Source organism: Phytophthora sojae (assembly GCF_000149755.1).
Source record: "Phytophthora sojae unplaced genomic scaffold PHYSOscaffold_2, whole genome shotgun sequence".
Lineage (NCBI taxonomy): Eukaryota > Oomycota > Peronosporomycetes > Peronosporales > Peronosporaceae > Phytophthora > Phytophthora sojae.
In genome coordinates, this window is record NW_009258116.1 from 5777259 (window position 1) to 5800435 (window position 23177).

Sequence of the window (23177 nt, forward strand, 5' to 3'; positions counted from 1 at the left end):
ACGTTTTGCACCCATGAGGAGTGGTAGTTTTGGGTTCCAAATATGCTATTGGATGGGATTTGTGTGTCGCTCACTTCAACTTGCAAAACGGCCGCGCGACTATTTTTAGCCCTGGGTGCTTCCTTTTTTGGACTTTTGGTCGCGTCCTCTCGGCCTGACGCCTCTTGGTGGGCAACTTGTAGGCGCGGCGTGAAAAGTGCAACAGCAACAGCAGACGCAGCACCGCGACTGCAGCTCGCGGCGTAAGATGAATCGGTACAAGGTCACCAAGCAGCTGGGCGACGGCACCTACGGGTCCGTGCTCAAGGCCGTGAACCGCCAGTCCGGAGAGGTGGTGGCCATCAAGCGCATGAAGAAGAAGTTTTACTCGTGGGAGGAGTGCATGCAGCTGCGCGAAGTCAATGTACGATACGCACGGTTAGCACTCTCTAAACCCACCCAACCTCGTGCAACTCGCCTATGGTTTTATGACACTAATTATTGTCCTCTTTCGTTGTGCGCAGTCGCTCAAGAAGCTCAACCACCCCAACATCATCAAGCTAAAGGAGGTGATCCGCGAGAACGACGAGCTGTACTTCGTCTTCGAGTACATGGAGTGCAACCTGTACGACACCATGAAGAAGCGCGACCGGCACTTCCCCGAGTCCAAGATCCGCAACCTCATGTACCAGATGCTGCAGGGCCTGGCCTTCATGCACAAGCACAGCTTCTTCCATCGAGACATCAAGCCCGAGAACATGCTGGTCAAGGGCGACACCGTCAAGGTGGCCGACTTCGGGCTGGCGAGGGAGATCCGGTCACGTCCACCCTTCACGGACTACGTGTCTACCCGCTGGTACCGAGCCCCGGAGGTGTTGCTGCGATCCACGACGTACAATTCCCCCATCGACGCCTGGGCCATGGGCTGCATCATGGCCGAGCTGTTCACACTGCGACCACTGTTCCCAGGCAGTAGTGAAGGCGACCAGCTCTATAAAATCTGCTCCGTTCTGGGCAACCCGACGCACAGCACGTGGCCCGAAGGCATGAAGCTCGCGGCGCAGATGAACTACCGCTTCCCGCAGTTCGTGCCCACGTCGTTAGCGCAGCTGATCCCGCACGCGAGTCCCGAGGCGCTTCAACTCATGACCGACTTGCTCAAATTCGACCCGAACCAGCGACCGACGTCTAGTCAGGCGCTGCAGTACCCGTTTTTCCAGGTGAACGTGAACGTGACCATGCCACTGACGGTGTCAACGCCAGGTGGCACCAGTCAGCAGCATCATCAGCAGCAGCAACAGTATGAGCGCGCCGAGTCGACGGAGAAGATCGCGTCCTTCACGCCACCGCAGAAATCCTCAGGCAGTCAACGCAGCGGAAGCGGACAGTACGGCCGGAACCAGCAACCCGTGGTGGACGTCGGGGGATACAGCAGCTTACGGCAGCAGGCCACCGTCGCATCGGCCTCTTCGTACGGCATACCCCGAGTACCTCAACGGAACGCCATGGCCGCAGCAGGCAGCAGCGTGCTCTCAGGTGGAACGCCGACTGGAGTTGGGCGGGGTCTGGACAGCGGCAACATGGGCGACACGCAAGGCAGTCGCTACACGCGTCAAGCACGATACGCTCCTGGGATGCCGTATCGAGGAGAGGGCGACGGCGCGACGTATTCCGGCGGCAGGCAACCGTACGTCCCTCCCGGCGTCGGCAGCGGGCTCCCGTTAGGCTCTACCGCAGCCGTAGGAGGCCTGGGCGGCTACAGCAGACACAACTTCTGACTCGCAGGGCGGAAACGCCAGCGCATCGATGTGAACGAGCACCACCCAGCGGCGTCCAAGCGAAGACGCCGTCCACCCCCTCCTCCTCCTCCTCCTCCTCCTCCACCGCGCTCATGTGTCGTGCTAGAACGCGTAGATAGAGCGAACCACAGTGACCGACCGGCCGACCGACCGAGTCAGTTGGGAAGGACCCCCAGTTCAGTGAAGCCGAAAGCTGCGTCGTCCGTCAAGAAGCAGCAGGTGTCCAAGGTCCCAGCCCACGCAGTCGACTCTCCGATCTATCAGCAAAACGTAAGCCACTACAGTATTTAGATGAATCTTTCTCCACACAATTGTTTTGGTCTCCTTTATCTCCTGTCTGGGTGGGTGGGTCACTGGGTGGGTGGATACGTGCTCTACTGCTGCACGCCGGCGCCCGCGGCCGCCTGGTCCATGATCTCCTTCTCCACCTGCGCCATCTTGACGCCCAGCGAGCTGTAGGCCTGCATGTACTTGCCGGCGCAGCGGTCGATGCAGCTCATCTCGCCCACGTTGAGCTGGCCGTCGTTGTACTTGAACTTGCACTTCTGGAAGCACACGCGCGACATGCGCTCGAACAGGTCCGCGTAGGAGGCCATCTCCACCTTGGCCATCATGAGCTGCGACTGCTGCGACGGCTGCTGGGGCGCGGGCGCGCCGCCGCCCATCATTCCGCCGAAGTTCATAGTGATGCTGACACTTTTGGGTACTTTGTCGAGTGAAATGACAGGTGTGGCGGAGGGTGCGAGTATGCGATTGGATGGGTTCTCGGAAACTGGTGTGTGGAATAATGTGTTTTTTGAGAACCGAAGCGACACTTCAACAAGTATGCGGATCGAGAATGAGCTCGAGCGCCAGCTCATTGTGGCGGACGAGCAGCTGTCGAGTCTCGAGGATGTGGTGAGCGTCATGCCCAACGCGCAGTATCTGAATGTGGCGGTGCGTGCGGGTGTATGGCAAGAAATTGGGAAAAAGTGGTGTTGATTTGGGTTTATGAGGTTGTTAGTTCAACAACATTTGCAGTTTGAGTGGGCTGGAACAGGTCGGTTTGATTCGCTATGATGCAAAGCAGGGTTACATTGGATAAATTACGATCTAATGGGCCATACAATGGTGTTTTGCTTGCAGTTGCGGGAGTTGCGCAGTTTGGACATCTCGCATAATGCCGTGGAGAGTCTGCAGGAAGTGGCCGCGCTGTCGAACCTGTTTGTGCTCAAGTGTTCGAGCAACCAGATCGCCGACTTGAGCTGGATTGCGGGGCTGACTAAGCTCGAGGAGCTGTGGGTGAGAGAGAACCGACTCGAGAGCGCCCAGCTCGCGCATCTGCAGCAGCTCACAGCACTGCAAACTCTCGTGATCCATCCGAATCCGTGCACCGAGCGAGACGACTATGTGTACGGCTGAAATGTTATCGATGCTTTTTACTTTATCCGTGGTTGACACAGTTAATGTGGCAGATTGATGATTCTCAAGGTTCTCCCGTGGCTGCCGCGAGTTGACACGGTTATTGTCACGGAAGAGCTTCGAGAGGAGGCGAGGCATGCCGAAGAGAGAGGGACGTTGGATTCGGGCACAACGGATTGCTCACTATTTTCTCTATCTGGTCGAGCTGAAGGTAAGCTTGTTGCTACTAGATATTCTGGCTCGTGGCTCATGGCGACTTGCCAGTAGACCCAGCCTCTAATGACGATTCACCCGCAATATCGGATGACATGCCGCCTTCGCTATCGATTAAGCCATCGAAATCCAAGAAACAGGTACGTTTATCAGTTTTATCGCTGGTCGGACTCCAGAATTTCAAGTTGCGAATTGTTCTGCCAATTTTGTGCTTTAGCTAACAGCCGAGGAAATTATGAGAGCCTTTCCCGTTCAGGACTTTATTCCCGTGGATGGCAACGTGGAATCCGCCACAGTCGAGGGCAATCAATTGACGGAATTCAAGACCGAAAGTGTCCAGATACAAGCATCGAACTCTACTACTACCGTGCAAGAAGGAGCTGCTGACAATCAAATCGAGGTATCGATGCCATTGAACGCCTCAGAGGGTATTCCACAGCAGGAACCCGGAACCAGTAAAGATGAACGCAACCCCCCAGCAAAGACAGATACTGAAGGTGGTGGAATCTCAGCACTTTTAAGCTCGGTGCTGACGCTCCCGACTTTCGACAACAACAGCTTTCTCAAGAAGAAGAAACCTCAGTCCCAATTGGGCGGCAATGGAAAAGCGAAACCGCGAGCCAAGCCAAAACCAACCTCTATGGCACCGAACGAAAGCTCAGAAGCAACGCTACCCTTCCATCAGGACGAAGAATACTCAATAGTATATCCGAACAGCACAGTGACTGCAGTTCAAGTGCGATGCGATGGTTCAGCTATTGCCAGATGGCCCTCGGGCAGCGTGGCAGTAAGCGTCGACTTCGAGAATACTGCGGAACGGAGTGGATATCGAGTGTACGCAGCTCACAAGGATGGTCAGCTAGCGTTGAGCTTCGACCCCGCCGGCGTGGGCTTCTTAAACGCCTACCCGAGCGGCAAGACGCTGCTTTCGACGACATCCGACGGAGACGGACTGCTTTTCGACACGAACAGTGGTGGAATTCTCCGTCAATGGAATGCTCAGGGCAGTCTTCGTGATGGTTCATGCCAGCCAGTCAACTATCTAGGTAAAGAGCCCGATGGATCGCTACTTTGCCGTTTAAGCGAGCATCTCGCTATTCGCGTTCAATTGGTCCGCGCTCCACCATCCCATAACGAGGAGGAACAGGTGTGGCACAACCCGATCTCATTGCGCATTTACTTCTCAGGGGCACCGGAGATTCGACACGTGTTCGTCAACTCGGCCAACCGAGCCGAACCTTCCAACAAAGATGCGTGCGATCAAGTGTTCGGGAAAGCATCGTCGACCGCTAAAGCCGCTAAGGCAAAACCACCACCGATAGCGCACGTGGATTTGGTGAGCAGCATCCGCGCTGCTGTTGCTGGTCTTTGAATATTTTGTATCTTAGGCGTAGGATCTAAGGATCTCGTAAACCAGAATGTCGTCAGCCTCACTCACTATCGTTAGCTTCACCTTCCTCGATCGTATTCATCTTCTCCGTAGTTGCGTGTAGAGTGTCGGCCTCTTGTTTGTCATCTTTCTTACATTTGGCAGTGGTTTGGTCTTCATCTGACGTGGATAGCTGCAGAGCTCGCTTAATCCAGTGCCGGGCTCGAGCTTGGGCTTTGCGCTTAGCGTGGTCAGCCTTTTGCTTCTGCTTGAGATTGAAGCCGCAACTGTTCACGCCGCTCCTCTTTCGTCAACTTCGCAACGGGTGCTGGCGGTGGCGTATCCACCTCACCAGCAGCAACAAACCGCCCGCGGGCGTCGTGCTGGCGGATGTAGCGCTTCTTTTTGGGCGGCATTTTGTCTTTTTCGCAACTTGTTTTTTGTGTGTGTTAAACCTATCGACATGAAAATTGTGCACAGTTGACTCAAATGAAAAATCCGAAGTTGTCTGGAACATCGATGTCGTCCATGCTGGCCGTCGAGACCATGTTCTCACTCACGTTTGGCGTGGTGTTGGCCGTAGTGCGGAAGGACGAATCATCTCGATTGACACGGGTTTTTGTTGCATTGACTCGACTGCGCCACCGGACCTTGATCAACGCCAACACAAAAACAATAATCGAAGCTGATACGATCGCGATCCCAGCGACAGCAACAATCGCCGTGGATCCCGACGCAATAGCCGCAGTTTGTTCTGGCTCAGTAACAGACAAAGTCACGGATTCACTGCGAAGACTGGCAGCGATTGCCTCCATTGCGGCAGACTGTGATCCGCACTCCACGTCGTCGGCCCACGGCTCATTTTCTTCTTCATCATCTTCGTCGATCGGGAGCTGAAGCTTCTTCTGGCCTGCAACTTGCCAGGGTACGTCCACCCCCGCCGTCATATCGAAGTCCAAGTTGCTCTCCTCCTCCCGGATTTCGTCCACCGTCTTCTGGTCCACGGTCCTGTAGATCGACCGCACGATGAAGTCGCTGCTTGCTGGAGTCTTCTGAGCTAATTGCAGCTCGAACTTGTAGGGCCGACAGTAGTAGATATCGCAGCGACCCGTGGGCTCCACCAGGGAACTCTCGCACCCGTCCACCGAAATGATAAGCCAAGTCACGCCACTGTCGGTCACGCGCCTCCGGATCGAGTTGATATAGTGCAAACAGAGGCGGGTGCTGACCGTGCGAGCGTAGTTGGCCTCGTAGCTCACGGCAGTCAGAGCAGCCTCGACGACTTCCGGCGTTAGAGGCACCATCATCCCAGCTCCATTCGCCACCATATTGTGAGTGGGATTGTCGACAGCAAAGAGGCTTTAGGAACAATGCAAGATCCTCGACGAGAAGCTTGGTAAGGGTGTGCGTCTCTTGGTCGGACCGAGACCTCTGCGGGTTGCTGCTCATCTCCAGTTATCTTGGGCCGCTTGGGTGGAAAGAGTTCATTTCATGATCATTTTGGTGAAGGTTTATCAAAGCAATCACGACAAGAGCTGGACGAGCTTACGGATAAGTGCACCAAGCGCTCAACTAAAGTGCTTCACTCATGAAGTCTGGCTTGACTTCTGCCGCGATATTGTCTCCGTTCATGGAGATCGTGAAGTCGGCAGTGTTAGGAGTTTTGCTGTACAGTGGCGACTTCTCCTGGTTCGTCGTGTGCTTGGCAGCGTTTGCTCGAGCACGGAACCGAACCACGATCAACGCCAACACCAACACAAGATTCGTAATGGCGACTCCACCGATAGCTGTGATGGCTGGGATCCCCGATGCAACAGCGTCTGTTGGCTCCACAGCGTCGGCACGAAGTGAAATCGGCTGGAGGACGGGCCATTCCTCGTTCGGCGGGTTCGCAGTTCAATCGACGGGTTCGTCGCCCCCATCAGACCAGTCGATCACATCAACTTCTGGGCCTTCCTGCTGGACGACTGGGCTCTCAGGCAGAACGACTGGGTTTTCTGGTACAGATGCGGCTGGGTTCTGCCACTGGTCGGGGTTTTCTTGCCAAGGCACGAAGGCTCCTGGGGTCTCCTGCGGCGGTACAAAACCCTGCTGCTGGATACTGCGGTACAACGACTGGGTTTTCCTGGCCGACGACCGGGGCATCCTGTCCGAGGAATGAACCCTTGGGCCCGAAGTTTGGTTCTTCCGGAACCGTGAGGTGAACTCCTTCGTCCCATTCAATGTTGACAACATTCCCGCCTGTTTCGTCGACTATATATGGTGCCTCGACTTCTCCACTTGGGATAATGGTATCGTCGACGTTGCCCTCTTCGTTTTGGATGTCGCCCGAAGGCCTCGGTTGATCCACAGTCTTGTAGATGGACGTCACGCCGTAATTGTGGCTCCCAGCAGCTTTCTCGGCCAGTTGCAGCTCGTACGTGTGCGGTTTCGACTCGCAGTAGTAGATATCGCAGATGCCCTTCTCCACAACGTCCGAGCCCTCACAGCCGTCGACCGTGATGAGGTAATGGGTTAAGTCCGTTGTTCACCCGAGAGCGGATGGAGTTGATGTAGTGCAGGCAAAGTCGACTGGGGACGGTGCGTTTGTAGTTCGCGGCGTAGTCACAGCGTCCCGAACCTCTTGGAGCACGGTCGAGTTCAAGGCGATGCTCGTCCAAGCTGCGTTCGCCGCCATCGCGTTCAGCTGTACACTGTCGACTTGTGCATCTTTCGGCACGGAAACCATGGTGCTGGAGGCCAATCGATTCTCTTGAGCCGCGGGTTGCAAATGCACAAATGATCTCCGCGTCCACAGAGACCAGAGGCTTGAAATCTTCGTCTTGGGATCTTCGCAGCATCGGATGGTGGAGAACTCGCGCAAGGGGTCTGGCCGAGAATTTCCTGTGCTTGAGATGGACGCGAGTGAGATCTTGTTGGTTTGGCAATAGACGTGCACTCGATGAAGTCAATTAACCTTACGAGTGAGTGGCCGGACGAGTTTACGAATACGGCTTGCTACGTTTGGTACCCCTCAAAGTTGCGAGTGTCAATTGACTATCCCCGATTTGGTTTCTGCTGCAACGCTGCCTTTGCTGGTCATGGAGATCGTCTTCTCGGTCGTGTTAAGCGTGCAGAGCAACAGCGAGTACGACTGGTTCATCGTGCAACAGCAGCAATTGGACGGCCATCAGCGCTCTTCGTTATTGTGACGGTACGAGCGTAGTTGGCCGTATAGCTGACATGAGCAACCTCAACATCTCCAGGCGTTAGAGGTACCATCGTCCCAGCTCCATTCGCGAAACCGTGTTGGGCTCCAGGCTGTCGACAGCAATGGCTGTGAAGATGACTGTGAAGATTCGCTGCTAAAAGCTCGATGAGGGATCCTGCGGGTTGCCGCTCATCATCATTTGTTTTGGGTCGCTTGGGTAGAAAGAGCTTGTCGGTTTGTTTTTTACAAAGTGCTGGACAAGCTTACGGATATGCTACCAATGCTCACCTAAAGTGCCCCATCCTTCTCGAAGTTTGGCTGGGTGCCCATTTCAACGTTGTCGCTGTTGTTCAGGAAGACCGTAACGTCGGGCGAAGTGATCGTGGTGGTGGTTGTGCACAATGGCGACGTCTCCTGGTTCATCGGGCGCTTTGCTCGCGCACGGGACCGAACCACGACCAAGGCCAACACCACCACAAGAGTCGTTATGGCAAGTCCGGCGATAGCTGCTATGGCTGGGAACCCCGATGCCACTGCGTTGGTTTGCCCCACAGCGTCGGCGCGAAGCGATACCGGTTGGGGCATGGGCGCTTCCTCCGTCGTATCGGGCTGTGACTCCCACCACAAGTCGTTCGCAGCCCAATCGACGGGTTCGTCGTCTCCGCCGGACCATTCGAACTCGTCAGCTTCGGTGTCTTCCTGCACCATGACGGGACTCTCAGGCTGATTTTCAGGCACGAATGCCGCTGGGTTCTGCCATTGGATTGGGTTCTCTTGCACCGGATTCTGTGCTACGTTTGGACTCGCCTGCACAATGACTGGGTTCTCCAGCGCCGGCACTAAAGCTGCTGGGTTCTGAGGCACAATGACTGGGTTCTGCTGTCCGACAACTGGCGCTTCCTGTCCGAGGAATGAGCCCTCGGGCGCGAAGACTGGTTCTTCCGGGATGAAGTAGGGGATCTCACCTTCCGGGATCAAGTAGGGAATCTCCCACTCCGGTGGGCCTGCTCCAACTCCAGGAGGCGGGGCTGCTCCCTCGGGGGCGGGCATCTCGGCGGGAATCTCTGGGACGAGGTTGGTCCATTCGTTCTTGATATCGTCCGAGGACTTTGGTTGGTCCACCGTCTTGTAGATGGACGTCACGCCGTACTCGTAGCTTCCAGCCGCTTTCTGGGCCAGTTGCAGCTCGTACGTGTACGGCTTGCAGTAGTAGATATCGCAGATGCCGCTGTCCACCACCTGCGAGCTCTCGCAGCCGTCGACCGAGATGAGGTAGTTGACGAGTCCGCTGTTGACCCGTGAACGGATAGAGTTGATGTAGTACAGGCAGAGTCGATTGGAGACGGCGCGGTTGTAGTTCTTCTTGTAGCGCACAGCATCCAGCGCCGCTTGGATCACCTCCGGAGTCAAGGTGATGCTCTTCCAAGCTGCGTTCGCGGCCATCGCGTTCAGCTGCATACTCTCGGCTTGAGCATCTTTCTGCACGGAAACCATGGTACTCGTTTCACTTCAGCGGCAGCTTGCACGTACACGAATGATCTTCGACATCCCGGGGAATCTCAATGACCTGAAATCTTGGATCTTTGCAGCATCGGACGGTGGGGAACTCACGCAGGGGGCCTGCGGCTTTTGGGCTGGACAAGATCCCCCGCTAAGTAACTTATTGGGGACGAAGCCCCCCTATATCATGAGACTCCGTTTTATGGAGTTTTTACGTCTATACACTCCGCTTTACTTTTTACATTAATTCTGCGAATGGGTTAGGGTCACAATTTAGAATCGCTCACACCGGGACCTAAAAATGAAAAAATACCTCGGTTAAACAACATTTGGATGCTTATCGGAAGGTGGTATCGGCACGGATTTGTCTCAGCTGAACCGACGTCACTATCTTTAGATGCCATAAAACCAGAGGGTTGAAGTTACGAAACAGCAAATTCGACCGTTAGTATGGAGGACATCAGAAATAGACTTAAACGTGACATTTTACCCTTATTTGGATCCGCTTAGGACCCTTTATTAAGCCTATTTACCTTTCAAACCTTATGCTGTCGTAAGAAGGGTCGCTCTGCGGCCGTTGGTAAGAAGTCTGCGGCCCTTTGGGATCGCTTGGCCAGCGCACAACAGAGCAGAGCCTCACCAACGCTACGCCAAGTAGCAAGCAGCTTTGCATGCTGATGACCGGGTACTGTCGAGCAGCAATTTCTCTAAATTACATTGAGGCTGTGCGCGGATGATGAGCTGGACGATGAGCTGGGGTGTCCGAGCCGGGGTCCGTGTCGGTGCTTCTTGGTAGCAACAATGGCTCTCTTTTGGCCCGTTTGAGCTCGCCTGCTACTTCGCTTTGAAGAAATCAGACAGCTCCAAGGCCTTCCTGCACGCTATATGCGCCGATTATTTGCTCCTTTCCAGTCTGCGTTAATTCATTCATTGCGTTGCTCATGAAAAGATGTTCGACTAAGCAAATGCATTAGCCCACTCAATTACAGTTCTGTTGGGTCGATCTCGGGCGTCGCAGCTCTGCTTTGATACCCTACATGCATGTGTGATGGTACGATATCAGGCTCAACTAAATTATTTTGAGCTAGTTATCGTTCATTATATATGTTTCCTTATTGCGCTCAACGTGCATGAGGTTATCTACCTACGCGTGCAGACTAACAGTTTTGAACAGCCGTGCATGCCATAGTCGCGGCAGCAACATTGGCCATTGCGGCTGGGTGCAGATGACATCTGGAGGAAGAATTTCAACATGGATCGCGAAAGGTTACTGGAATAATTCGCTCGTATTTTCACTCTGAAAATGAACACACCACGAAATTGAAACATCGAAAGATTTCGTTGTGCCAGTGTGCACATTCTGCTATTACACGTACCTAAGTAAGTAAAATACAAGTGTACTGGCATTCGTACCACAGGTCAGGTGTATCAGTCTACCGTTAATAACAACGTATGAATGGTACTTATGTTGTTTGCAAATAGCCAGCAAATCGGGGAGCGTGAAAGGGGAAACAAAGCGCTAGAATTTGCAAGCGGCTTTGTACTCAAATTCCTCTACCATTCATACGTTGTTATTAACGGTAGACTGATACACCTGACCTGTGGTACGAATGCCAGTACACTTGTATTTTACTTACTTAGGTACGTGTAATAGCAGAATGTGCACACTGGCACAACGAAATCTTTCGATGTTTCAATTTCGTGGTGTGTTCATTTTCAGAGTGAAAATACGAGCGAATTATTCCAGTAACCTTTCGCGATCCATGTTGAAATTCTTCCTCCAGATGTCATCTGCACAGCGACCGTGATGCTCCGCTAGTATTATATAAGTAACATCCAAAAAATTGGAAAATATTTTCTGAAATTAGTATTTAGAGCAATGTGGACTTTTAAATCCACGCTTTTAAAAAAGCAAACTCCAAAAAGACGGTCTCAAGCCGCAGTCTGCTAGTTGCCTGATGGAATCGTGAAGGACATCCCGTGCGCCACTAGCCTCCAGTACCACCCAGGACAGGATGCGCCTACTGTCGAGACAGCAAAAACCCGTCGCAAGACCTCGAGGATTGATGTGAGGTACCAGCGGTACCAGCGCCACCAAGCAGTGCTCCGCAGCGCGGAAAGACGGCACGCGGTCGCAGGCGAAGCTCGCCAGCACAGAAACCGCTGCGACTGTGAGAGGTCGCTACCTCTCGTTGCCCCGCGCGGCAGCGGTTAGCAACCGACAGTCGCAGCACAGTAGCAGCTTCAGCAGCAGCAACAACACATACCAGCATAGCAAAGCATATGTCGGTTAGGAAACTCCTTCAACACGAGCAAGGGTCCCAAGGCGGCGGCGCCGAGCTGCGCAGCAGCTCGGCACTCACTTCCGCATTCTCGAGCAGGAGTACAACCAGCTCCGCCGCCTTGGTTGTTCCCGCCACGGCATTCTGCCAAGGCAACCTCAGTCTCCTACCTTCCGTTCGTCTTCTGCCCGCACCTTCGTGCTGAGATCAACTCTGCTACGCCTACAGCTCTTCAGACAGCAAGTACACGACTTTCAGCACCTCTCAATTGACCGAGCCACCCGCCTGGCCGCACGACAGTTCCCGAGCGAGCAGCTTCACCGTGAGAGGGGCTGGCTGGATCTCTGAAGGACCTATAGCGACACACATCTCAGCAGATTATGGCGGCGTGCGTCCCCAAGACAATGGAGAGCGACGGCGGTCTCTAGCGCGGCGAGAGAGACGGACAGCGCGGTCATTTTAACGCTGAGGGTGAGTCGCGGCCCTAGAGATCGGACACACGCTGCGTGACAGAGGGAAATACGGCAGGCGACGTGGCCACAGCGACGCGCAGGAGAGGAAGGGGCGAGATGGATCAAAGGCGAGGAGGGGAGAAAGAGGAGGAAGGCGGAGGATGTGGAAGAACTCTGCAGTCAAGACGGCCCATGCCGTGGTCAAGCCACATTCGACCTGTACCATGCGGATTGCAGCTCACTTCATTGCATTTACCCATGATCTCCTTGGTGTGACGAAGATTCCCAGCCGCGCTCTCCATCGCCGTTACTACACTGTACTATGTAGATACTCACAGCGAAGAACCCTGCGTGGTTTGCTCTGGACTAAATCCGCATTGAGTTACAGTAATTGCCAGATTCCGGACCGGAATCCGGAAACCTGTCAAACCTGCAATAGAGACACACTGGCGAAACATAAAATCACTTGTGCCAATCAGCGCCCACTTATTCATTCCGGACAGCGATAGAAAGGTATGAAAATCGGGCTATTGTAATTTACAATTTGTAAACATCTCGGTTCAGTTTTTTTAAAGCACGACGCAGGGACGGATGGCAGGCGGCTAGGAGTGCATGGCGGAGGACTGGAGCGCGAGGAAGAGGACAGGTCACGGTGCGCCGTGGGCGTAGATGCTGTTGTGCCCCACCACGGCGACACGGAAGCGGTGATCGGCGGTGGCCACAGCTTCAGCGTGATCGCGAGGAAGAACGCGCAGAGCGCCGTGCCGTCAGGAGGCGCTCCAGCGGGCGAGCTGGACGTGACCGCGCGAGCATAAGGAGGCGGCGGGCGCGACGAGTGGATGCTCAGTCGCTTCGAGGCGCTGAGTGACGCCGTGCGGCCCTAGGAGCCTCTCCGTCGAGGCCGAGCTGTACGCCATGGAGGCGACGCGGCAGATGCCGATGCGCAAGCAGCGCATAGCGAGCGCGATGTGAGGCAGGAGGCGCTGCAGGAATAGTGCGCGCACGGGGCGGTGGTGCCGGGCAAAGATTAGGCACGTGAGAAGGAGGAAGAGGAGACGGAGAAGCTCGAGGCGCATACGGCGACAAGCGGGGCTGCGCGTTGAGTGAAGTGCGGCCGACTGAGGACCACGGAGGTGACGAGGGACACGACCGTGACGTCAAACCACGTCGCTCTCGACGGCAGCAAAGTGAACGGCCTGACCGCGGGTGCCGTTGGCACCGCTGTTGCTATCAGTTCGGCCGTCAGTGTCACCCGCTCCAAGCGGCGTCCGCCGCCCGAGACGAAGGAGACGGTGCCGGCGAAGGTGGTGAGCAGCGAGGTCGGAGCGATGACGCGACCCGCATCGCATTACAACAGTCACGACGAAGAAGCACGTGAAGTTCGAGAGCAAGGTCAAGGAAGCTTTCCATCGAGGTGGCGCCTTCCCGCCAAGAGCAGGAGCTGCTGGTACAGCTGGAGCACAAGGTCAAGGGGCTGTACGTGCAGGAGGGTGAGGGGGGGGGCTGGAGGACAAGTCACAGAGGAGGAGCAGGCGCGCGCGGAGTGGGCTGGACTACACGAGACGCTAGCCTCGGCACCATACACACCCGGGTGCTGTGCTGTGCCGCGCAGTCCGAGCGGGAGAAGACGCTGCAGTAGATACGGCGGCAAGGCAGCCCAACGTGGACGGTCGGGCGACCAATGCGTAGCTAGACCCAGTAGAGACTACAGAATTATTGCAAAACTCGGAAGTTCGATGATCATCTAGGACATTAGTTATCTACTGAGCTTATTCTGCCTTTCGTTTACTCGGCCACAGAAGCGGTCTACAGCGGTTTGCGTGTTGGAGTCGGCCTTGACCTTCCAGCGACGGTTGTCGAGACCACGAGAAGCTCGCTGTCAGTCTTGGGCAAGTCTGAATGTGGCTACATCCGGCAGGTATAGCACTTATCGAGTAAGAACGAGAAACATCTTTAGTTTTGTATGGTTACTTATTTGCGCGAAGCAGGAAATTCCGGACGATTCCAGAAATAAGTAGGAATGGAATAAACCTAACCTAATGAGCGACGATTGGATGAAAATAGGTAATTAAGCATCAAATGATAAGAAAAAAATCACTGATTGGCTAAAGTGAGGTAGCAAGCTTTGCATAGGGGTCGGGTGTCCGGCCAAATACTACTTATCCTACAGTAATTTTTGAAAAATATGCTTTTGAAAAAATTAAAAATCTAATTACGGGACACTTTGCCAACTTGGATTGGCAAAGGCGTAGTGAAATGGGGGGGGCTTGCAACGGTACATGTACTCATGAAATCAATTACAAGTTGAAGGACGACTGTGCTACATACCCCCTCTCTCACGCTGCGAGTCTCAACCAAAGTACTCCACCTTCTCCACCTCAGACTTGGTTTGTGCCGCAATGCTGTCTCTGCTAGTCATGGAGATCGTGTTCTCAGCCGTGTTGAGGGTGCTGCGCAACGGCGAATACTCCTGGTTCAAGGCGTTGGCCTTCGCCGCGTTCGCTCGCGCACGGAACCGGGAGATAGCCAGCGCCAGCACGAAAGCGACTGTCGAGACCGCCACCGCTGCGATCCCAACGACAGCTACCATCGTAGCCCCCGGATCGGATCCAGTGGCTCGTTCTGCTGCAGACGGTTCAGCTCGGAGAGTAATCGATCGCGCCGTGGCGATAACGGGCTGCGAGTCCCATGCATTGTTCACATCGTTCGTCCACGCAATGGGCTCTTCGTCGTCAAAGAACACGGAGCCTTGCAGGACGCCACCGTTGTCACCTTGCCACGCTAGTGGCTGTTCGTCTTGGATCGGAGTCTCCGCCTGCTGAATCACTGCTGCATTTGCATCGGTTCCTGTTACTGCCGAGAACGTGGAGAAGTCCAAGTTGCTCTCCTCCTCGCGCATTTCCGCCAGGGTCTTCTGGTCGACCGTCTGGTAGATGGAATGGACGAGGAACGCGGTGCTCCCGATGGCCTTCTGCGTTATCTGCAGCTCGTACACGTACGGCCGGCAGTAGTAGATATCGCAGCGCCCCGTGCCCACGACCTCGGAGCTTGTGCAGCCGTCGACGGAGATCATGTAGTCGATGAGACCGCTGCTCACCCGCGTGCGGATGCTGTTGATGTAGTGCAGACACAGTCGCGACGTCACCGTGCGCGCGTAGTTGGCCTTGTAGCGCACCGCGTCCAGCGCGAGTTGAACCACTTGCTCCGTCAACGGCAAGCTGGTCCAGGACCCCATCGTGTCAAAGACCAACGAGTTGCTGTCTCCGTCGGTAAGAGACCATTGCGCAGCGGTGGCGCCTCCACTGGCAGCAGTATCAACGGAGGTGGAGTCCTTCCCACCACCACAGAGGTCGTGGTCTGTTGATTCTGACAGCGTCGGGTCTACTGTCATGGTCGGTTGGTCAGCCATCCTCGTTGAAATCGACCGCGACTGTCGAAGTGATGAATCCACTTGGGACGCAGCAACACAAACTCTCTTGGGACGGGCTTGGCTTGTCTTCTGGCTGAGCTTGTTCGTAATGTGAGTGGGATCTTTCACGCACCCGGTGGCTGAGCGGTGAGAGGGAGGCGGATAGCAGCAGCAGGAGAATGGAGAATGGGCGTCTCTTCGAGCGCTAACCGACAGTCGCCGATACATGGCGCTCCCGTGACGGGATCCAGCACTCTCTACCGACCACATTTGCCTCCGTTTCTCACAGCTCAGCTCATACGAACTGACCGCGCTGCAATGTGCACGTAGTGCCATTAGTTCCGCGCGTGCTGCGACCTCGCCCTCACTTTTCTTTCGCCTTTCGCTACTGGCACAATGCACCACTTCTTCAAAGCTATCTGGCTGACATCGTAGGGGATGAACGTTATCCCATAAACGAACTCTTCCCCTTCGACTATGCACAATACCTTCGCTGTGCTGTGTTAATTGTTGGTTGAGCGCGAGCTGGAGTTGTCAAGGCCCTGCTTCGGTAAGCACAACACCAAAGAAGTCGACAGCGTGTGCACGCGCTTCACCAGCACGGAAAATACACGTAGCCCAGCGGCATAAAAAATGACAACCAACCGCTCATATTTCGAGCAACACGTACTCGCTCTCTGCTGCTTGCTTCGATGCGATTTCTTCGCTGTTTGCTTACTGCTCGCGGCTGTGGATAGGGTTGTAGCGGAAGCGCTCGCGACGCCCCTGGTGCATCTTGAGCACCGCCACGCCCGCCAGCACCACCGTAAACACACCCAGCATCGCGAACACTCCAGCAACGGACCCTTGTCCTTCGTTCTCCTCCACCTTCGTCTCCGCTGCAAATAGCGTCGCCGTCTCGGCGCCTTCCGCGAGCCACGGCCGCTCCGGGTGGTGGCTCAGGATGTAGTCGTAGCGGTCGCGGGTGGTGCCCGTGTTCTCGTCAAACAGCGGCGTTCCCCCCGTGTACATCCTGGTGGCGTCGTCGCCGTACTGGTTCAGTCCGTTGGCCTGGATCCAGGCGTCCACGGCCTTCTTCTCGTCCTCCGTCATGCCCGCCGCCTTCTTCTGCAGCAGCATCTCCGGCGGAACTGCAGCAAACAAACCACAAACAGTAAAGCGTTAAACAATCAAATGCCCGTAGGTATCGAGGAAGTTCAATTGGCTTGTTGTTTCGTCTTAAAAATGCTGCCATCTCCCATCCTAGAATGAACCGCACAAGACACAGAGAGAGCGTTTGTTTACGTACTCTGCACTGCGCCCTGCTGCACGGTCTCCTCGTCACTGCCGCTGCTGCCTGCGCTGCTGCTCTCGGTCTTGGTGATGCCCGTGACCTTGAGCGTGCTGGTCCACGTCTGCTCGAACACCTTGACCACGTACTCCGTCGGCGCACAGGACGCCAGCGTCGCCGCGTCACAGGGTCCGTCCGAGTCCTCGACGCCGCAGCCGCTGATGGTGAAGCGGTAGTTGGTGCCGGCCACCACCTGCGTCTCCAGCGCCGTCACCTCCGAGTAGCACACGCGCGTGTCGCCCACCGACTTGGCGTAGTTGTCGCCGCTCAGCGCGCGCTCCAGCACCTTCGTGTTCTCGTCCGTCACGTTGCCGGCCTTCCATCCGCCGGTCATGCCGATGGTCACCACGTTGCGCGCCGCCGCCAGCGCCGGGAACGCCACGAGAAGGGAGAGAGCTGCGCGCATTATTGTCTTGATTCGCTTGGGATTTTGACTGGCCCTGAGTATGCCGCTGGACCCTTAGCTGGCTTTTTCAAGAGTGAACCAGAGGTTGGGATCAGCTACGGGAACCCAATTTAAAGCCCCAGATGGGATTGGATAAAAGATGGGACGAGGCGAGAATGACGGGGATAAAGTATGGGGAGAAAGTATTTGTGTGGCGGAACATGAATCTACCCGATTTAAGGCGGTTTGGGTGCGATCAGAAAATGGGTTTGGGCCATGTTGAAGTGGAATGTGCTGCTGGCGCTGTCCCACAGAGTTGGAGCTGCCAAGTGTGAGAAAATAATGATCCAGGCGGCTTGCTCATATGAAGGTCTTTTCGCACGCAATGTAGTGGAGCACATGTGCGGAAACCCACGGCTGCTTTAGCGTCGGAGTCCTCTGAACTATTAAGTACATGTATACAATGATACTGGGCTGACGCTCAAAAGAAACCCCGCGACGAACGCGATCTGCATGCGAAAGAACCACTAAAAAGCTATCAATGACGAGGAAAACGTGCGTCATATTCAGGCTCGCCGTACTCACACATGTAGCGCAGCTTGGCACATCCTCCCCAATGATATGAAAAAAAAAAATACTTGACTGCTCGGCAGCATCGACCCGCTGCCTCCAGTTCGTAGTTTCTGCCGAGTGCGACAGCCTCATTGAGGTGGTGATCGACGCTGAGAGAATTCCTTCGCGAGTGCCGAAGAGGAGTGTCGACCGCGAAACAATCAACAGATGCATGCTCCAGCCGCGAAAATCCATGCCACAGTCTGCGGCGCGCAGGAGGCTTGAGCTTATCGTTCGAACGTAATTAACAATGCCAAAACAATTAATCCCAGAGCTGGCCGGCAGGATGTCTTCGGGATAGGCTGTGTGTTTGACAGCTCCTGGCCACTGTAAACACTTGTACATTTGCCAAAGAGGAGCCCAAGCACCGCACCGAACACAATAATAGGAGCGGTACACGACAGCAGCCATGGTCACCACGAAACTTCTGATCACCGGCGTGGTGGTGGTCCTCGCGGTTATCGGCGTCATTGTCGGTGTCATCGTGGCTCGCCAGTCAAGCAGCAGCTCGGCGAGTGAATCTTCGGGAACTGCCAGCTCTGGCTCTGGCTCCAGCGTCTCCGGCGGCACTAGTGACAGCTCGAAAACCGGTAACACTTCCGGCGGATCCAGCAAGGTGTCCAAGAAGACCAACAGCACCAGCGGCTCCAGCGCTAGCTCCATCACCTCCGACCCGACTTCTGGTAAGTTACCATACAAAGCGTATTCATCATAGTCTTCAAATAGCTAACACTATGATGTAGCCAAGTTTTCCTTGGCGGCGTTCGCCGTGGGCGACTGGGGCACGACCATCTACCAGGACTCGTGCTGCACGCGCTCGGACACGTACACAAACTTCGACATCGTGGCTGAGGATGTCGTGGCCAGCCTCATGAACTCGCAGGCTTCTAATGCGGACGTCAAGCCCAAGGCGATCCTCGGCCACGGCGACAACTTCTACTGGACGGGCATCAACTCGGAAGAGGGTCGCGACTCTCGATTTGCTACGACGTTCGAGAAGAAGTTCGACGGCGAGAGTCTGTCCGGGATCCCGTTCGTGAACGTGGTGGGCAACCACGACTACGGCGGCGGCAGCTTCATCTGCTCCAAGGGGGACGACAACGCCAAGTGCAGCAGCGCCGACGACCTCGTGGCTGCGCTGGAGAACAAGTTCAAGTGGCAGCAGGAGTACACGAGCCCCAACGACGACCGCTGGGTGCTGAAGGACCACTTCTACGTGTACTCCATTGAGGACGAGACTTCTGGTGTGAGCATCGACATCTTCAACGTTGACACGGGAGACGCCGACGTCCACGCTGCTCAGCAGGTGTGCTGCCAATGCTTTGCCTACTCCAAGAGTGACGACGATGCCTGCAAGGGCGTTGCGCGTGGACACAAGTTCTGTGCTGGCGGGAATAACGACATGTATGATGCTTGCATGGACAAGTTCAAGGAGTGGAGCGATGACTCCCGCAAGCAGCTTGCTGAGAAGGCCAAGACGTCCACCGCCACGTGGAAGATCGTTAACAGTCACTACAGTCCGCACGCTCACTATGACGAGGCCGGCATGAAGCAGTGGTTCGACATCTTGGAGGGCTCTGGAATCCACGCGTGGGTGTACGGCCACACGCACGGCGAAAAGCACGACTTTTCCGAGCCCTTGGCCATGCACTTCATTGAGAACGGCGCCGGTGGCGGTATCCAAAAGGAGTCTGCGAGTGGTCTTACTGCGTACGCCGCCGAGTACGCCAGCAACGTGTGGACGTACACGGGCGACGAGTATGGGTTCTTCTCGCTGGAAGCTTCGGACGAATGGCTCAAGGTGCAGTACCACACGGCTGACAAGTCGTGGTCTTTCGGCTCGAACATGAAGGACACTACCGTCGGCGGCGTGCAAACGAAGCACTGCTGGTACATTCCTGCCGACGGTGCCGAGGGCCAGGAGTGCACGTCGTAAGGCGATCATTTTTCACTGCCTCATTACGAATGAATACCATCTTTTTCGTTTGATTTAGAAGTGTGTAAAACAAGCTTCATCAGTAAACAAAAAGTGATTTCCACACCAAGTCTACCTTAGCTCGGATTAAGAAGGCCAGCTCGAGGAGACCAGGCGACTACAAATGAGTACGGTGATACCTGAGCAAAAAAAAAAAATGTTGAAGGCCTTGTCATTGAAATAGCCAATTCACGATTTCTCGCGTGAGAAAAGTTATGCCAGGCACTCTCCATTCATCGTAAACCTTGTAGCTAAATTGACCTTGTAACCTTCGTCGTGAGTCTCTGAGAACTTCACAAGATCTTCATGCCTGTCGAGGGTGACGAACGCAACATTGGCGCATTTTAGATAATTCCTTGCCTTCCATCACCCAGCGCAAATATCTTGGCATCCTTGAGTGCCTTCTACGCTCTTCGTCGATTCCAGATATCGTAGGGTTCTTCTTCAACACCGTCTTGCTAATAACTCCGTCAGATCTCCAACGTTTTCGTCGTTAACACCAATACCAGTCGATAGAGCAGTGTGAAATGAAGCTAGCCTCGAGCCCACACGAACATTTGAGTCTTGCGAGTACAGTTTCGCTGAGCTAGTTAAGCATTGGTCGTTGCTAAGCACATCTAAAAATGTATTCCAATGCCAAACATGAATCCTGCATGACGCACAAGCAATCAGCTTGATCATGCCGAGCAGAATCAATTCGAGCATTCTCGTGTCAAGAAATGCATCTGATGAGGTGCTACTGTCCGTTCAACGACACCATGAATTAGTAAAAACTCCTTTTGCCTAAATGATGACATCGTATACCTAGCGGCACGTAGTCGTGCTCCAGTAGTCAATAGCAAGAGCGCTGTCAAGTACACTCGAGACGTCCTCCACACTTCCCAGCAATGCCAGCAATGAGGTCAGCATGTCGATCTCATAGTGCGTGCGGACAACTTTGTTCGTCGACGGGTCCCAATCGAACCGCAACGTGCCTGGAACAACGAGCTTCTGACCGATGAGCTTGACCGCGACCGGATCCCAGCCGCGTTCGTCGTCAACAAGGTGAGGCAAAGCCTGACGAAGCATATTCGCCGTGAAAGTGGTGGTCGCGTTCTGGTACGCAACCACAGACTCCCCCGGCCCACGCTCCAACCGAACAAGCTCAATGACCAGGTTTTCGTGATGAAGCGAGATCAGTCGCCAGTTTTCCAGCCCGGCCTTGACTCCGTACCCAGCGTTGTTGTGCACGTCCGGTGCCATTATGGTTTGGGTAAACCGCGTCTGCACGTAAGCCAAATCAGAGCATTGAGGGGTCTTGTCACTGCAGAGCTCGGACACCGGCACCGGAGGTCGGAATCCGTAGCGGAACAGGCGACTTTGCTCCACTATGGCCTTCCACGGCGTCATCGCGATTAAAATGTGCTGCGGTTCGCTCTTCATTTGCTGTAGCCGCTGGATCTCGGCTCGGAGTTGAGTGACGGACGTCTCCAGGTCGATTCCTTTGTTCTGCAGCTTCTTCCTGTAGCGCCGTTGGGTGTTCCGACGAACCAGTCGGTGCCGCGCCAGTGCTCGCTCGGCGCTCGATTGGCCGCTCGTATCTTTATCTCCTGGTGGGGATGCATCCTTCTGCGTCTGCGCAACGATGGAGAATTGTTCCGTTGGCTTGAGTTCGCCAGATATGCGATGGTTGGGCTCTGAGCCAGAAGGCTCCGTGGCGTGGGGTCCCTCGTTCAGCCGCCTTTTCTTCAAGTGGCGCACCTCCACCTTGCCGATAACGTTTTCACTCAGTCGTTGGCTGTTGGGCGGGTACAGCGCGGTCTCGTACATGGATCTTGGGACTGACTTGTGTGCTTGGAGGCCGATTGAAGAATGAGAGGAGAGGCGAGATGATACTTCACCGCCGTGGAGAGTGACTGTCAAGGATATCACCTGCACATCAGTTGTACACAAACTTCGTAAAAAGTTTTGAGTAATTACCCCCCATCTAGACCCATTCTAGTGTACCAGATCTGGCAGGGCCTAGATGGTTGGCCACGCGTCGTCGCTCCAGGCCGCTGCCTGACTTGCTTCTTGCTCTCTCGCTAACCTGAATACATCTCACTTTCCAATCTTCCCTACGTCTACGTCTTTCCTTCTCTCCCGTCTTCGACCTGCGCAAGTGCTCAAGCCGATGGCTCGACAGGTTATAAGCCCAACGATAGGGAGAAGCGGGGAAGACTTCCCACGCCTCAACGGCTCCAACTTCCCAGTGTGGAACGCTCGCATCCGCGCAGCTCTCGACGGTCAAGGCCTGCTAGGCTTCATCGACCAGGGTGACTCGGACTCGTCCATCGTCGACTCCGACGACGACCAAGACCTCAAGCCTTCCCACCCTCGCCCACCAAGTCGGACGACCTGCTCTCCGACACTGGAACCCTGTCTCCAGACGACGGTCTGGACGCCGATGACGCCAAACGCGACGACAGCACGTCCCAACCAAAGCCTGGGTCCTCGTCCGACGCGTCGTCGGACTCTTCGTCGGGCAACTCCTCTGAGGCGATGGCAACTGACCCTCAGTCGTCCCGCTCCGCCAAGCCCACCCCGCCGCCCCCGGTGATCAAGTCCTTCACCGAGACCAAGCACGACAAGGAAAGACGCCGAGCACTGCTCCGCGCACAGGCCAAGAAGGCTCGAGCGAAGCTCTGAGCGGCCAAGAAGCGAGCGGCTCGCAAGCCGAGCCCGCACGAAAGACGCCGAATGGAGCGCAAAACTCGATCGTTCCTGATCTCAACAATCGATGATGCCCACGTGCTCCTCGTCGAGGGTTGTACTTCTGCCTACTCGATCTACCAAAAGCTGCGTAACCGCTATGAGGGCTCGACTGCCCACGGCGACCCGTACTACATCAACCACTACTTGATGACCATCAAGTACGAGGAGGGTACGTATAACGGGGTTACATGGAATAGTGACCCTGTCACTATTCCGGGATGGCTACATCGGTCACTCCCCTGGATAGTGACACAAGTGGCCTCAGAGCCAACAGATACATTTTGTATGACACAAACTATAGGGAACTTAGGATTTGTATGCAGGCCAAATCTGTACCAACCTATAAATACATTCAGTCTTAGATCTACCGCTTTTCAAGTCAGGTCGTCCCCTTCAGACCAGGGACACGTGAACGGCTGTTCACTTGGAGTTTGTATACTCCTGCTTCCTCTGATAAGAAGTGCTGTGTGCCCCGTCACACTTGGTAGCACTTGTAGTCAATCCTACGCCTACGCGGGTAGATTGGACTACCTGAATCCTCTGTGTCT

At 55.0% G+C, this 23177-nt stretch overlaps 14 protein-coding genes across 14 annotated transcripts; 5 read left to right on the forward strand and 9 right to left on the reverse strand.

Annotated features, from left to right (window-relative positions):
• Nucleotides 1–247: 247 nt before the first annotated feature.
• On the forward strand, nucleotides 248–1285 carry PHYSODRAFT_252428 (hypothetical protein; the record flags this gene model as incomplete). The annotated part of the gene is made up of 3 exons (XM_009521609.1): nucleotides 248–403; nucleotides 504–1211; nucleotides 1253–1285. The coding sequence occupies 3 exons, from the start codon at nucleotides 248–250 to the stop codon at nucleotides 1283–1285; spliced, it is 897 nt and encodes a 298-aa protein (XP_009519904.1).
• Nucleotides 1286–2071: 786 nt separating this feature from the next.
• On the reverse strand, nucleotides 2072–2469 carry PHYSODRAFT_284947 (hypothetical protein). The gene has a single exon (XM_009521610.1). It carries the CDS (start codon nucleotides 2459–2461, stop codon nucleotides 2153–2155), a length of 309 nt encoding a protein of 102 aa, XP_009519905.1. The 5' UTR covers nucleotides 2462–2469; the 3' UTR covers nucleotides 2072–2152.
• Nucleotides 2470–2885: 416 nt separating this feature from the next.
• Nucleotides 2886–3179, forward strand: PHYSODRAFT_311512 (hypothetical protein; the record flags this gene model as incomplete). Its single annotated transcript, XM_009521611.1, has 1 exon — nucleotides 2886–3179. One exon carries the CDS (start codon nucleotides 2886–2888, stop codon nucleotides 3177–3179), a length of 294 nt encoding a protein of 97 aa, XP_009519906.1.
• Nucleotides 3180–4206: 1027 nt separating this feature from the next.
• PHYSODRAFT_452464 (hypothetical protein) lies at nucleotides 4207–4761 on the forward strand (the record flags this gene model as incomplete). Its single annotated transcript, XM_009521612.1, has 2 exons — nucleotides 4207–4494; nucleotides 4534–4761. Coding segments are annotated over 2 exons (516 nt in total), but the record flags the coding sequence as incomplete, so codon positions are not given.
• A 61-nt stretch (nucleotides 4762–4822) lies between these two features.
• PHYSODRAFT_325722 (hypothetical protein) lies at nucleotides 4823–5177 on the reverse strand (the record flags this gene model as incomplete). Its single annotated transcript, XM_009521613.1, has 2 exons — nucleotides 4823–5029; nucleotides 5109–5177. 2 exons carry the CDS (start codon nucleotides 5175–5177, stop codon nucleotides 4823–4825), a joined length of 276 nt encoding a protein of 91 aa, XP_009519908.1.
• A 69-nt stretch (nucleotides 5178–5246) lies between these two features.
• On the reverse strand, nucleotides 5247–6065 carry PHYSODRAFT_485779 (hypothetical protein; the record flags this gene model as incomplete). Its single annotated transcript, XM_009521614.1, has 1 exon — nucleotides 5247–6065. One exon carries the CDS (start codon nucleotides 6063–6065, stop codon nucleotides 5247–5249), a length of 819 nt encoding a protein of 272 aa, XP_009519909.1.
• Nucleotides 6066–6333: 268 nt separating this feature from the next.
• Nucleotides 6334–6906, reverse strand: PHYSODRAFT_296643 (hypothetical protein; the record flags this gene model as incomplete). Its single annotated transcript, XM_009521615.1, has 2 exons — nucleotides 6334–6618; nucleotides 6667–6906. 2 exons carry the CDS (start codon nucleotides 6904–6906, stop codon nucleotides 6334–6336), a joined length of 525 nt encoding a protein of 174 aa, XP_009519910.1.
• A 1996-nt stretch (nucleotides 6907–8902) lies between these two features.
• On the reverse strand, nucleotides 8903–9463 carry PHYSODRAFT_353980 (hypothetical protein; the record flags this gene model as incomplete). Its single annotated transcript, XM_009521616.1, has 1 exon — nucleotides 8903–9463. A coding segment is annotated over exon 1 (543 nt), but the record flags the coding sequence as incomplete, so codon positions are not given.
• A 1935-nt stretch (nucleotides 9464–11398) lies between these two features.
• On the reverse strand, nucleotides 11399–12587 carry PHYSODRAFT_284949 (hypothetical protein). Its single transcript, XM_009521617.1, has 2 exons — nucleotides 12011–12587; nucleotides 11399–11487 (listed from the first exon to the last, which is right to left on the reverse strand). The coding sequence occupies exon 1, from the start codon at nucleotides 12409–12411 to the stop codon at nucleotides 12193–12195; it is 219 nt and encodes a 72-aa protein (XP_009519912.1). The 5' UTR covers nucleotides 12412–12587; the 3' UTR covers nucleotides 11399–11487; nucleotides 12011–12192.
• A 1948-nt stretch (nucleotides 12588–14535) lies between these two features.
• On the reverse strand, nucleotides 14536–15576 carry PHYSODRAFT_486283 (hypothetical protein; the record flags this gene model as incomplete). The annotated part of the gene is made up of 1 exon (XM_009521618.1): nucleotides 14536–15576. The coding sequence occupies one exon, from the start codon at nucleotides 15574–15576 to the stop codon at nucleotides 14536–14538; it is 1041 nt and encodes a 346-aa protein (XP_009519913.1).
• A 1193-nt stretch (nucleotides 15577–16769) lies between these two features.
• On the reverse strand, nucleotides 16770–17381 carry PHYSODRAFT_284951 (hypothetical protein). Its single transcript, XM_009521619.1, has one exon. The coding sequence runs from the start codon at nucleotides 17328–17330 to the stop codon at nucleotides 16875–16877; it is 456 nt and encodes a 151-aa protein (XP_009519914.1). The 5' UTR covers nucleotides 17331–17381; the 3' UTR covers nucleotides 16770–16874.
• A 952-nt stretch (nucleotides 17382–18333) lies between these two features.
• Nucleotides 18334–19889, forward strand: PHYSODRAFT_539687 (hypothetical protein). Its single transcript, XM_009521620.1, has 2 exons — nucleotides 18334–18604; nucleotides 18665–19889. The coding sequence occupies exon 2, from the start codon at nucleotides 18793–18795 to the stop codon at nucleotides 19855–19857; it is 1065 nt and encodes a 354-aa protein (XP_009519915.1). The 5' UTR covers nucleotides 18334–18604; nucleotides 18665–18792; the 3' UTR covers nucleotides 19858–19889.
• Nucleotides 19890–20700: 811 nt separating this feature from the next.
• Nucleotides 20701–21862, reverse strand: PHYSODRAFT_311514 (hypothetical protein; the record flags this gene model as incomplete). Its single annotated transcript, XM_009521621.1, has 2 exons — nucleotides 20701–21457; nucleotides 21825–21862. 2 exons carry the CDS (start codon nucleotides 21860–21862, stop codon nucleotides 20701–20703), a joined length of 795 nt encoding a protein of 264 aa, XP_009519916.1.
• Nucleotides 21863–22048: 186 nt separating this feature from the next.
• Nucleotides 22049–22563, forward strand: PHYSODRAFT_325730 (hypothetical protein; the record flags this gene model as incomplete). Its single annotated transcript, XM_009521622.1, has 2 exons — nucleotides 22049–22262; nucleotides 22304–22563. The coding sequence occupies 2 exons, from the start codon at nucleotides 22049–22051 to the stop codon at nucleotides 22561–22563; spliced, it is 474 nt and encodes a 157-aa protein (XP_009519917.1).
• Between the last annotated feature and the right edge of the window lie 614 nt (nucleotides 22564–23177).

Excerpts from the sequence above, each read along its gene's own strand:
- PHYSODRAFT_284947 (XM_009521610.1), bottom strand. The coding sequence starts at position 2,461 with ATGAACTTCGGCGGAATGATGGGCGGCGGCGCGCCCGCGCCCCAGCAG.
- PHYSODRAFT_284949 (XM_009521617.1), bottom strand. The coding sequence starts at position 12,411 with ATGGTACAGGTCGAATGTGGCTTGACCACGGCATGGGCCGTCTTGACT.
- PHYSODRAFT_284951 (XM_009521619.1), bottom strand. The coding sequence starts at position 17,330 with ATGCGCGCAGCTCTCTCCCTTCTCGTGGCGTTCCCGGCGCTGGCGGCG.
- PHYSODRAFT_539687 (XM_009521620.1), top strand. The coding sequence starts at position 18,793 with ATGAACTCGCAGGCTTCTAATGCGGACGTCAAGCCCAAGGCGATCCTC.